Source organism: Cuculus canorus, chromosome 1, assembly GCF_017976375.1.
Source record: "Cuculus canorus isolate bCucCan1 chromosome 1, bCucCan1.pri, whole genome shotgun sequence".
Classification (NCBI taxonomy): Eukaryota; Metazoa; Chordata; class Aves; order Cuculiformes; family Cuculidae; genus Cuculus; species Cuculus canorus.
The window spans coordinates 68,459,788-68,473,613 of NC_071401.1; the positions used below are offsets into that span (position 1 = coordinate 68,459,788).

At 38.4% G+C, this 13,826-nt stretch overlaps 1 protein-coding gene across 2 annotated transcripts in view; it reads left to right on the top strand.

Annotated features, from left to right (window-relative positions):
• The window catches only part of MGAT4A (alpha-1,3-mannosyl-glycoprotein 4-beta-N-acetylglucosaminyltransferase A), an 83,965-nt gene that overhangs the window by 53,673 nt on the left and 16,466 nt on the right, over positions 1 to 13,826 (top strand). For both annotated transcript variants that reach the window (XM_054062406.1, XM_054062416.1), the window contains exons 10-12: positions 6,552 to 6,682; positions 7,339 to 7,446; positions 7,870 to 8,063. In XM_054062406.1, coding sequence (XP_053918381.1) covers positions 6,552 to 6,682; positions 7,339 to 7,446; positions 7,870 to 8,063 — 433 coding nt within the window. The remainder of the gene's footprint in view (positions 1 to 6,551; positions 6,683 to 7,338; positions 7,447 to 7,869; positions 8,064 to 13,826) is intronic.

A 13,826-nucleotide genomic window follows, 5' to 3' on the forward strand; every position in this document is an offset into this window, starting at 1 on the left:
TATTTGTGTATTTCACACCCCTTTGTGTTCTTAGTGCTGCTACAGAGGGCACAGTGTGTAAGCCAGAAGGGATATGTAGATAGTTCTTAATATTGAGATCTGGCCTAATCACCTGCATAGTTGTTTAAAAATGTTTTAAAGTTGCTTTTCCATACTGTCTGTATACTTTTTTTGAGTGTGGTTGTTAGATACTGCTGCTTGCATCGCTGTTCTTTGTTCCTTGCATCACATTTGCTTGCCTCCTTTTAATTAGATGATATCAGTAGAATTTCAGATGCATTTAGATGTGGCCAAATGTCTTAATGTTGCTTTTTTACCTAGAAAAATTAAATTTTTATTTTTTAATTTTTTTTTGCAATTTAACTACTTAGCCTACTTTTAAGTTTCAGAGGAAAAATTAGTATTCACAAAAGTAACTAAAACTTCAGGTTCTGAGGCACGTTACTGTGCTATAACCGTATATTGCATAGAGATTTTATGCAAGTAATGTAGATTTGCCTCATCTCTACTGTCCCTTTATGAGTCTTGATTCAGAGTGGTGCTAAGGTATTTTGGTAATGCGGATGGCTATGGAGAAAAGCAAAAGTAGTTGTTTGTAACTGAGGATGAATTTCCTGTGTAAATGTAGAAGAGATTAGGTAGAGCACTGCATTGTCTCGATGCTGCTGATTTAGAAGTACTCCCTAAAAAAAAAAAGATGTGGCAGATTTGCTGTAAGATACTGGAAACCTTGATCAGCTGGCAAGTTCTGCTGGGTAAAAACGTTTTTTGTCATAGTGTCATTTCTGTACTGAAAATCTAATTTATGCAAGTGTTACATGAGGAAGTGGCAAATGCGGCTATTTAGACTGACAGCAGGATTATAGAATTCTGTCACCGCTGCCACAAAGCAGAAGTTACTTTCTGTGGGGGTTTTTTTGATACTGAAAGCAGAGTGTTAAGCGCTGTCAAGTATCTAATAAATAATGAGTGAGATGTATGCAGATTCCCTAAGAAGCTCTGTGGAAGGAGACAGATCTTTTACTCTTCTGGATTCTGGTTTGCACTGGATCCTTGACACAATGTAGGGAAGTCCTACTAGCTTTTTCTGAGAAATGTTGATTTGTCTTCCAGCTGCCTATGAGCCGAAATGTTTTCCAGAGAATCTGCAATACTCTGCATTGTTGCTATAACATTAGCTGTCACAAACTTTTAATGGAGCAGTCTGAAATCAGCTTTTTGATTGTCTCATGCAGTTCCTCTGGCTCTTACTGTGCCCGGACGTTTTAAGGCCCCATTGTTCTGATTATTTTAGGTTGTTCTGATTCCAGTTTTGCTCAAGCTGTCTACACAGTTCAAGTTTGAGGAAGAGTAGATCAAGTCAAATATTTGAGATTTGCATAATTTTAAAGAGGTTCTGCTTTTAATGCCAGTAATTTCCATATCATTAACAGGGAAAACATTGAAAGACTTCAACTACAGTTAGAATGTGTGCTTGTAGGTGTAAAATTATTGTTGGTGTAGACTGTATACATTTAACATGGTGCTTAGGTGGAAGAATACAAATGAATGATTTAGATATTTGCAGCTCAAAGAACTGCAGAAAATAAAGTTTTGACTTTTGTGTGTGTCTTGTACTTGCCAACAAAATACTGAGAGGGCCAGAACAATTCACTGATTTAAATGAACTGAAAATCATATAGAAATCATAGCAGGGCACAATAAATAGCAGATGATGTTCCACAATATATATTTTTTCAGTTCTGACTCTTTTATCAATATAGATAAATAATTTGGAGAAAGTCTTCCATATTTGGTAAAACTAGAGATTTATGGAAAACTATTTTACCTTTGGGTCTTGATTCTTTTACCTTTGAGTCTTGATTCTTTGGGATTTTGAAGTTTCTTTGTGAGGGTAGGTTGCATGTATCCAGAATCTGAAACCTCTGAAATTTTTAATAGTCTCCTTGATTTATGCCTGTTCTCATGCATTGTACCAAGTGCGTGAATGTGGTACAAGGTCAGCCATGGCTTCAATTCTTTCATGTAGTCTTTGTTTGGAGGTAGTGTGTGTTGACTGCAGTTTTTGCTTAGGTCTCTTTGGCTTGATTTTTGACTGTATACTGGGGATGGCTGGGGCCAATCTATAGGCTGGGGCTAGTCAGAGGTACAGAGCTTTGAAGGTCTGTTTCACCAGGCACTTCACTGGGAGACCTGTTTTTGAGCTGGTGTAGGAAGAGTGTCGTAGGGGAGAAAAGCGGAACACTGATCCATGGCAGTGCTGCTGTGCTGGTGGAGCCCTGAGACAGAAATGACAGGACAGTGGGCAAGGACCTGAGGGGAAGGCTGCATCAAGCTGGGTGTGGAAAGGTGGTGACAGCATTTAGGCAAGTAGCATGTGAGTATTTGTCCTTGCTTACTGGAAGGAAACAAGGGCTTGTCTCAGGAGCAAGGTGTTGCCTGTTCATCCTCACTTGAGTGATCTTCACAAATTAAAGTGAGAAGGCTTTGCCTGCACTGTTAGAACACTCCGTGGTGCCTGGTCAGTGTAATGTACCAGTTACATCTGCAGATGCTAGTGTAGGTACAGCCAGCTGATGCTTACCTAGCATATTCCGACTAGTTGCAGTTGGATGTATCAGGGCCTTGGGGTTTTTTTTGGTTGCTTCGGTTTTGTTTTTCTTTTTTTCATGGTGTGTCGTATGACATTACAATGTTCTCTGGATTATTCCCTGATTGGAGGACAGTTGACTGCATGGTTGAGAGTAGTATGCCAGTCTAGGCCCAGAAGAAAGTGCCTCTGGGCCTAGATGAGTTTGCCATATGGAAGTAAAGAATCTATTTATTGATATCCTTTTTCTATTTTAGATAAAATTAGAATAACTTAAATTAGGGAAAAGACTAAATTCCTACTCTTAGTTTTCTGTTTCGTTCTCTACTTATTTAATCGTGGAATCATAGAATGGTTTGGGTTGGAAGGGACCTTAAAGATCATCTATTTCCACCCCCTCTCACCATGGGCAGAGACACCTCCCACTAGATCAGCCAGGAAGTAGGATTTTAGGCAAGAATCCTGTACCTTAACACTTAGGTTATCAGTGATGTGTTCCATGGATGCCTTTTTGTATAGGTGACAACTGAAGACTGTAATCATTGTGCTCTTCAGAAGGTGAGCTAGTCAAGGAAAAGCGTACAGGGTGGGGTTCTATTGCTCTGTACTTGGGTAGGAGCAGCAAAGAATTTCAGAGCAGCATGACTGTGTATACCTCCTGGAAGAGGATGAACTGTCTTTTTAGTCGGTTTACTTCCACTGAGATTGGACCAATAACATGGAGATGCTCTGGTCTTCTGAGTCGTATGGTGTTGTGCATCTCTCTGACACTTCATGGAAAGATCAGCTTCTTATGGAAGCAGCTGTGACTGACACTACCTCAGCAGGTGTCATCTAGAAGTGATGGTTACAGTCCCATAAACATCCTAGTGAGATCTGATTAGTCCCATTTTCAGTTGGTATTTGATTAGGGTTTCTTGTAATTTTCTCTTCTGCCCCATGCAATTAAAAGCAGTTGGCAGAGATGAATCACCAGGAAAATTGGGAGCCCACTTAGTTGGAAATGAGAGGCTGGAAGAGTTGTTATTCTGCATGAATATTTTACACAACATTGTACAAATCACAGGATTATTTCCTACCCATTTTAAAATATTTACTTCCGCACATAATGTTAAATGGTATGACAACAATTTAGTGTGTAAATAGCAACAATAAACTATTAAAAATCATAACATCTTTCTTGTGTCTTTAGGGAAGAAAGCTTTGCAGTTATCCTTTGTTTAGTAGGTGGTGTCTCTTGTTCAGTGGAAGCTTCAAATTTTGGTTACAGAGTATTTTTAAGTGGAGATGCCTATTTGAGGATGTCATTGCAACAAGCACTTAAAAATACTGTCTATGTTTTAGCTTTATCAACAGGCAAATTCAAGGGTTTTTTTTTAAGGGATTACTTTGATTTAGCCATGTCAGGCTAGTTAATGTCATACCACACTTACTTCACCCCATTTAGTGAATGGTCTGCTTTGTGAATATAGCATCATTCTGACAGATGAAACAATTGACTTCTGCCAGATGCTGCTTCTGTATTTATTGCACTTCATCATGATGTAGCCTCGCTCAGACCCCTCCAAGCTCATCTCAGAATTCCAAAATAAGTATTATTTCATTGGCTGTGTTCTTATCCAATTTCATACAAGCTGTAAGGGAATGAGATAGCATCAGACCTATTTTCTGGGAAGGACAAGGCCCTTTAGGTGACCTCCTAAGTATGCATCCTCTTCTTGAGAAAATAAAGCATCTTGCAATTCCGTATCCTGACATTCTCAAAGCAAATCACCATATGTAGGAGTCTGATACCTGGCAGTGTCAGAGCGCACACAGAACAGGGGCCCTGCAACTTTGATGCTTTCCCTTACATATGTTAGCAACAAGGACATTTTTAAGCTAACGATATCTACTCTGAGATATTGTACAATATGCCAGGATCAGTCACCTGCTTCAGCTGAGACATTTTCCGTCCCTGTTCCAACAGTAATTTGGAATTCCAGCTCCTTGTTTGTTTGTTGGTTTTGTTTTGTTTTGGTTTTTTTTTTTCAATGCTGCCTTGCCATAACCTGAATTACAGACTTCAGTGAGCTTCAAACAAAAAAGAAGTAACTGAATGTCTGACTCTTGAGTAACAGCCCACATGTACATTCACAGTGGAAATGTGTATTCCTCATCACTTAGATAAGTTTTTACTTTTTGTGCAGTACTTCATCAAGGGGATACTTCAGGTATATCCTTTCTTCCATTTATATAAATGTGAACATCCTCCTTAATGGCTATAAGGTAGACTGCTTACACCATTTCTTCATTTCCACTCAGTGGAGTGCTACACTGCTGATATTTTTTAAGCTTCATACCAAACATTGTTCCCTATTTATTTGTCATCCAGACTAGCCTATGCAACCTCTTAGTGGCCTTCCCACATAATTTTGTCCTCTTGTAGATGAGAACCAAACCACCTCTACTGCTTGTGGAACGTGGTATTTTAAAAGCCTATGAAAGGCTCATAGATTACAAGCAGAAAGAAAACCAGTTGACATGCCTAAGTGCTAGGTCTCATTGTGGTGGACAGAACTCTCAAGTGTGGACAGACAGAAGACTTGCACTGGAGAAGAGCTTCTGTTGGAATCTGATCCATTACTATACGTGTGCCCTAAGAGCCCATGCCTGTCTTAAGTCAGCACTGCCCACATCATGGCACCATCTGCAGAACTAAATCACTTCAGCCGGTGTCCTCCTGAGGAACTTACTGTTGTGTAATGTCTTCTCCCTTGCCTCCTCCGTTGTAACCTAGCAAAGCAGAGGCACATTTCATCTGCGAACCTGATGATGTTTTCTGAACCTGCCCTCAATTCTAGAACTAAACTCCTTTCAGAGTTTAGTTGCCCCTCAGTCCGCTGGTACAAGTACTTGTTGTCAAAGTCTGTCTTCAGCCTTTGGCTACCCCACTCTCTGTTACATGTTGCTCCTGGTAGCAGTGTCTACGTGCAAGGCCCTTCTTCAAGTGCAGTGCCCTGCATGTAGACACTCATTTTGTTGTTTAATTCAACAAAATAACCCAGTGTATTGACCATCGTTCTCTTCAGACACCGGTAGTGGCAGTGAAGTGTATTCCACAACTATGTAAACAGTTGCTCTTGTTGATAGTGTATCCAAACAGTTCAGTTTCCTTCTTTTGCCAAGGCCTCCTTTAAGCCTCATAGTTTGCACGATTCCCGAGTCCTGTAGCACAGTGCTGCTCAGAACTCCATCGGTACTTGACCAAGCATTATGCTGTCGTGGAAGCCCCAAAGGCATCACATTACTTGGTGAAGAAGTACTGCAGGTTTTGTTTGTGGGAGGGACTTACACTTTCTACAAGGCAGCTGACTGCTTTGAGGGTGGCTCGTTGGAAATGCCCTTGGTATGAATTTGCTGATGGCCTGTGTGTTTCAGAAAACGCTCTGACCACTGCTATGTGATGTGTCTTTTTTCTAAAAATAAACTGTGTTGTCTCTGGTTATATTCTAATAGCTTCCTTCTTTCCCTTTGATTTTCTAAAGAGAAACATCTGGAGATTCTGGTAGGTGTTCCATCTCTGCAAAAGCTAGAATTGTGTGACTGGGCAGATAATTTGCAGCAGCTCCTTGTCTCAGATGCTTGATGCTTACATGTAGCATGGAGAATAATAGACACAAATCCATTACTCTTCTTTCTCTATTTTTGCAGACTGACCATTTCTGTTCTTAAGGGGACTCTGTTGTAGTATACATTGAATATTTCGATAGTACCAACATATGTACAACATGTTCTTTTTCGAATAGTTGTTTTATTTGGTTTTGCATTGCTGAAAGGTATAGAGCTTTTAATAACACTGAGAATTCAAGTTGTTCATCACTGATGTTTCTTGTCTTGACACAAACTTTTCTATTATCTCCTGATTTTGAAAGACAACTTTAATCTAAAATAATTCCAGTTATTCTTAATGTCACCACAGGTAAAATGTTCCAGTCTCCAGATATCACTCTTATTGTAGAGTTCATATTTATGTTTTATAAGGAGAAACCCATTGATTGGCTCCTGGACCATATCCTCTGGGTGAAAGTGTGTAACCCTGAGAAAGATGCTGTAAGTTTATTTTTATTACAAAGCTTATAAAATGTTTTTTATAAAATGATTGTGAGGAGTCAGTCTGTGTGAACTGGAGACTCACACAGTGGTTACTGCGTGTCTCTGCATGTCTTGAACGAGTCTCTCTTTCTACCAGGATCTTAATTTCAAAAAAACCCTTGAGCTACAGCTCTTAGAGGCATTATAACTGTTATTGTTTCAGATATTGGAGATGGATGCAATAGGATGCAAAGCAAAAGTCCATTTAGTTTCTGGGTGTAACAGTCATAAAATAAATTAATTCATGTAACCCCCACTAAGGCTCTGCAGAATCCCACTGCTCAGATAGCAGTCACGGAGAAGGTTCTGTATGGGGAATAAACTTTGGATTTTGGACTTTCATTTCTCAATTAGCGCCTTTGCATAAAGACTGAATAAACAGGTTCTGTTCAAGAAGGGAGAGATGTAAAGTTCTCCATTATTGAATAGTATTATTAATGGTACAGCAGTGTTGGTAGATTTCTGGAACAAAAGCACAAACAATTGGATAAATAGATCTGGGGTCTTGTTGAATCTGGTTCTTGTAATGTACATGAAGTAAAAACTCAGCAGCCTTGCGTTGGTTTTAGTAATGTGATTTTTTTTTTTTGTTTAATTCTTCTTTATTATTTCAGAAACATTGTGATCGACAGAAATCTAACCTACGGATACGCTTCAGGCCTTCTCTTTTCCAGCATGTTGGCCTCCACTCCTCTCTAGCAGGGAAGATCCAGAAACTCACAGTTAGTAGCTAAACTTTTCTTTCCTTTACAGAGCAGACTGATTAAACAAAAAACTTAGCAGCCTTTGAGAAAAGGCTTTCTTGTGTCTGGTATTTTCAAGCATGTTGTGTATTACTCCAGTTGGAAAGAAATCTGATTGAAATTGGTTGATGTCAAGTGTAAGTGCCAATCTCAGCTTATTTTTGTGGATTTTTGCTAGATGATACTTTTTGTGTTTGTTTTGTTTTTTTTGTTTTTTTTTTTTTAACTTTAGTGGCATGGACATCTTATTAATCAGTTTGAAATGTGATATACCCAAAAATTAATAATGCATTCATTTTCATTTTTATCCAAGTATTTGGTTTACGTGTAACCACTCTTGGGATAAGAATTTAATAAAACAGGTTATCTGACCATCATGATGTTTGTCTTTCTTTCAATTAGGATAAAGACTTCTTGAAACCATTACTGCATAAAATCCACGTGAATCCACCTGCAGAGGTTTCGACATCTTTAAAAGTCTACCAAGGGCATACCCTAGAAAAAACCTACGTAGGGGAAGATTTTTTCTGGGCTGTCACACCAGTTGCTGGAGATTATATCCTATTTAAATTTGACAAGCCAGTCAATGTAGAAAGGTTAGTAATTACTTGCCTTTGGTTGCTCACCAAGAGTGTTTGTAAGATAGAATTTGGGGCTGTCATTATAAGTTGAAGTGAAATGATGTAGAGTCCTTGGAGTTCAACTGAATTATGACTGTTGGTGTCTTTCCCTCTAATTCTCTTACTGCTGTACATTTTGTCTTGCTCTTTTTTTACTTTGTTTTAATTTGGAACCTTTTTGATAAATTCAATTCAATACTGCTTCTGTGGGAGTTCTTAAGAGAATTTAAAAGGAGCCAATTTGATTCTATTTGTATTTGGTTGGTCTGCTTCTAATTACAGAGCAATTGTACAGCTTGGTGTGTGGCACAGAATGTTGTGCCCTGCAGCCACGGTGCCCCGATTGTCCAGATCAGAAATCTTGCTGGAACATATGATGATGTCCCCAGACCTGAAAGCTGGGAACTTTGAAGGGTAATGTTTACTAGATATAGCTTTAGGGCTTGAAAAACATCACCATGCTAAAACTCCAAGTTGACCTATTTAAAAAAATTAAATTTTAATTAAAAAAAAAGAATAAGGGGAGAGTGCCCTTGAAATACAAATATCCATGTTTTGTTAGAGGGCTAAAGGTGACTTCTTTTTAGCTGCTAGTTAGGTTAAATAAGGATAGTAGAATTTGCACTATAAAATGTAGTCATCCTTTAGTTTTATTGAGACTCATCCACTGCTTTGCTTTTTACTGTCTTGTCAACATAGTAGACCAAGACTTATAATATAAATTGTTTATTAAGTGTCCATTTAAGTGTTGCTATGTTATTAGATTCCTTTTCTCCTTTCTTTGCATACCTTATGTGCTTTTTTTGAGGCCAGTACCTATCATCCCAATAGAGCACAGTTTCTTTGGATCAATTTGACTGGATGGTTTTCTTGTGAAGCAGCCCTTTTTGCAGTCCAATTGAATTTTGAACTGAGTCCAATTACTCGACTTATGTGCCTTGGTGCATAATCTAAGGCCAAGTCTTCACCCTGGCTTAGCACAACGGTGATGATTTGTAGTTTCCTTGTTACTATGTTATTCCAAACTAGTCTGACCCATGAAGCTCAGATTTGCTGTTTGAGACGTCAGATTACTCTCTACTGATTGCTATGCTTTAAAAAATTTTCCGATATAGGAAAAGTTAGTTTTCCAAGATGCACGTGGTGAGGAATATGACTGCACACCTCGCTGGATTAAAAGTAGAATCTTTTTTATCCTGTGCCAATAGCTTTAAAAACTCATAGTTTTCAACTAGATGTCTGAATTCATTGATTTCTTGATCAAATTTTCCTTTTCAAAGTTATGAAGTACGCAGTGTCTAATATGTCTGTTTGATTTTGGGTCTTTTTTTTAAAAGACTTACATGCGTCTACATAGTGAATGGGGTAACGATAAACAGCAAATGCTGATCTTGAGTGGAATGAGTCAAATGCACAATGGCAACTTCGGAAAGCATTGCTAGCAAATGTCATAGGTCAGCGCTGTTATTTAAAAAATGGCATGCACAGGTCTGAAGAAGAGATTTTTTGATATGTTACCTTAACGGTGAGGAAACTAGGGGAGCAAGTACATACTGAATACCTGTGCAAAAGGTGGGAAGATACAATGTTCATTAGAATCGTATAATCATAAATAATTTGGGTTGGAAGGGACCATAAAGATCATCCAGTTCCAACCCTCCTACCATGGGCAGGGACACCTCCCACTAGATCAGGCTGCCCAAGCCCCCTCAAACCTTGCCTTGAACACCTCCAGGGATGGGGCAGCCACAACTGTGTTAAAAAGTCTTAGCACTAGAGGATGATCTGATTTTTGTTGTTGTTTCTATTCATTGAAGGAAGTGCATTTTAGTTTTGGAAGAAAGGGAACATCTTGTATTCTGTTTCTTTCCTATAGGAATTGCACCAATTAGAATGATGCTACCTGTTCAGGCTTAACTGAAGTTTAACATTGTTTGAGCTATCATGGCAAGACATTGTGAAGTTTAATATGATTTTAACTTCTGTTGCCCCAGTGTCCTCAAAACTGCAGTTCTTGCCGTTCTGAAGTCAGTGGCTGATTAGGGCTACAGATTTTGTAATTTCAAATTGTTGGGGACTTGTTTTTGTTCGCCTACTTAACTACAGCAGCAGCAGATTTTGGTAGTTGAAGGTCAAGTGGAACAATGATGTTTCCTGATTTTCCAAGGATGCTTACTGAGGCAGTCAAAAATAAAAATGTACTGTGGTTTGAAACACAAGAAAGGGAAAATGGACTGAGCATTAGGAACGCTTACCTGGTGGGGAGAAATACTTGGCTGCTGGAATTAAGAGTAGAAAATACCAAGCCATCTTGTGCTTGTGAAAGGATGCAACAGGTTTTCCCTTTTTCTTTCCCTTTTTTTTTTTAAGTAATAGAAAAGTTCTTTGAAATTAGAAAATTTTGTCTGCCAAGTCTGTTTGAGGTGTAGCTGCTTAGTAACTACTGTAATAAATTCCTCATAAACAAGTCTTCTAATGGAAATCTTGACCACAACTCTGACTGAATGGCAGGTCTGTTACACTGTGAGCACTAACTTGTTCCTGTAGTTTATTTTTCTGTGTCAAATGTTTCACTGAGCCAAATTCAATTTTTATACTGAGTATAGCAGCTCAGTAATTAGCTTTCAATAAGCCTTTAAATATTTCATTTTTGAGATCTGAGAATATTGTTAGGGATTACACTGGCAATGATCTTCTAGAAGTTTAAAGTGAGAACTGAGCTCTCTTCGCTGAGCAGGAAGTAATGTTTGTGGCTATTTTGTGGAAGACCTGCTTGGCTGTTTAATATTGAACAGTCAAATAGATGATGCTTGTAAACCACACCTGGAGAACAGGGATCTGCAAATTTAAATTGTCTATTACTCATTTTAGTAACAGCTCTTGTACTCAGTCTTTTTTGGCTTTCTTTCCAAGCAAAAGATCACCAGCCACAACACTGAAGTCCCTTAATAGCAAGCTAGGATTTCATTCTTATTTTTGCAATAAGAAGATGCATTCCTTTATTCTAGTACCATATCCTTGAGAGGGAAAGTAGATCCACTGACTTTCCTCTTAAAAACAAATTGCACAGTACTGTTAAACCATGAGCCAGCAGTGTGCCCAGGTGGCCAAGAAGGCCAATGGCATCTTGGCTTGTGTCAGAAACGGTGTGACCAGCAGGTCCAGGGAGGTTATTCTCCCTCTGTACTCGGCACTGGTGATGCTGCACCTTGAGTACTGTGTTCAGTTCTGGGCCCCTCACCACAATAAGGATGTTGAAGCTCTGGAGCGTGTCCAGAGAAGAGCAACGAAGCTGGTGAAGGGGCTGAAGAACAAGTCTTATGAGGAGCAACTGAGGGAACTGGGGTTGTTTAGCCTGGAGAAGAGGAGGCTGAAGGGAGACCTTATGGCTCTCTACATCTTGCTGAAAGGAGGTTCTGGAGGGGTGCGTGTTGGTCTCTTCTCCCAAGTGACAAGCTGCACCAGGGATGGTTCAGATTGTACATCAGGAAAAATTTTTTCACTGAAAGGGTTCTCAAGCACTGGCAGAGGAGGTGGTTGAGTCACCGTCCATGGAGGTATTTAAAAGATGGGTAGACAACCTACTTAAGGATATGGTTTAGCGGCAGATAGGAATGGTTGGACTCAGTGATCTCAGAGGTCTTTTCCAACCTAGTGATTCTATGGTTCTATGAAGGTGGTTTGTTTGTTTGTTTGTTTTAAATAAACGGATAGACTGTTTTCTAAATGTTCAGAACAGCCTACATTATAAAGATAAGAAATACTGAATTTCTGTCCCCTTTGGTTGTTATATAATTATTGAAATCAATAGTTCGGTATGTGAACTCTTGTTCCAAGCCAACATCTAAGTATCAAAACTGACAATTATATTTGAGTTTCCTTATGAAGCATACATTATTGCTATTTTAATTCTAGCACTGAATGTAAAATAATTTTTTTCACTATGAATAATGGAGTCGAGATACTTCTTTACTAGTTACTCTTTTTAAGAGATGTCAGTGAGGAGTGTTTCACCTGAGCAGCTCATTGTGAAGAGCTTTTGATTTTAGACATTGCTTTGTTTGAGGGTTTTGTGTATGTAGGAAGCTCTGAAATACTGGTGGATTAGTGAACCTTGAGAGGTAATAAATTTCAAATGTGATCCCAGAAAGGCATTCCATTGCAGCATTTAAGTGATGCTGGTGTCCATCATAATCATAACCATTTCTTTTTTGACTGCCTGAGTTTCAGAGTCCTCCTTAGAGATGTGACTGACACAAATCAGATATTGTTTTCAAAGAACATGTGTGCTAATTACATTGAGGAAGCCCTTGGAAGCGCATAACGTGTCACTGTTTTGATTAGATTATGTTTACACTTGTCAGCTTTTCTGCGATAGGAATTCAGAATGGATATTTATAAAAATCAAGTGCTTCAGTAGAAATTACTTTCAAATTATGATCTTTATGAAAAAAAATAGCTGCAGGAAAAGGCAAGAATGTTTTTTTTATACCATGGAAAGGAAAAAATAAACCCACCAAAACAAAAAACCTGCCCCAACCTCTCCAGTATGTGTATATATATATCTAAATTTGCTTTATATTTTTAAAATATAAGGCTCATTCTTTCTTTTATATAACTGCTTGTTAGTGTTCTTTTGAATATTTTCCAAATAGTAGCAGAGTTTATTTTTGGGGGTGGGATTTTGGTTTTATGGTTTCATTTTGGTCTTTTTCCTTCCCTTCTAACATTGCTTTTCACTGTGTAGTTGCCCCATAGTTTTGCTCTTCTTTAGTCATACTAATGTGATTTTGATTATTAATAATACGATTTTATGAGGTAGAACTTGCAGTTTGCAATTTCAGCTTTAAACTGAAGTCTTAGTACTTTGCCAAGCCATCTTGTAGATTACATTTACTTCTTTGTGTTCTGATATTGACCTAGATACTGAGTGTGTAATATTTGAGACTAATCATCTAATTTTCCATGTTGTTGATCCTGGAATCCCAGGGAACATGTGATGTTAACCTCACATAGATTTCCTCTGGCATCTTCCCATGACATAGAATTCCCACTCATGCAAGAAATACATATTTGACCATTTGAGCTAGAAAATCAATGTATTGAGTGTGAAGAGCACCTTGTTGGGCTCCTGGTAACTAAATTCATACATTCATTGTCTGCTTTGAAATTATTGGGACAGTGCTAAAATATACCAGCATAAAAAGTGAGAGTTGGTTGCCTGTTATTACTAGTCCTTCATCTTAGAGGAAATAAACACAGCTTTCAAAACAGATTCTCTAGCAGTGAAAATGTAAAAGGCTTATGTTTTTTAAGAAGAACCAAGTTAGGAAAAAAAATACATTACCATACTAATTGGTCATGTATGTTTCTAAAATATAGTTAATTATCCATCCGATGGATGCAAGTCCTCCTGTGCACAGAGTGGTACAAGATCAAATGCATTACAAAGGAAAAAAACAACTTTCTAACAGCTTTTCAAAACTGGCAGTGAAGTGGAACTTCTGCATCATTTGGTTTAGCAGTATCCACCCCTTAAAACCTAGGGAAACTGCAAAATTGTTTGGGTTTTAGATTAATACAGTTGTAACTTGACTGATGTATGAGCTGTTCTATGTTTGTTGTGACTCTTAAGTGGAGAAACTCTCCTTCTGTGCAATGCAATGCATTCAGCCTTTGGGCAGTTTTAGCTGAAGTAACACTTGTGCGCACACAGATACGCAGTGGATGATTTAGAAA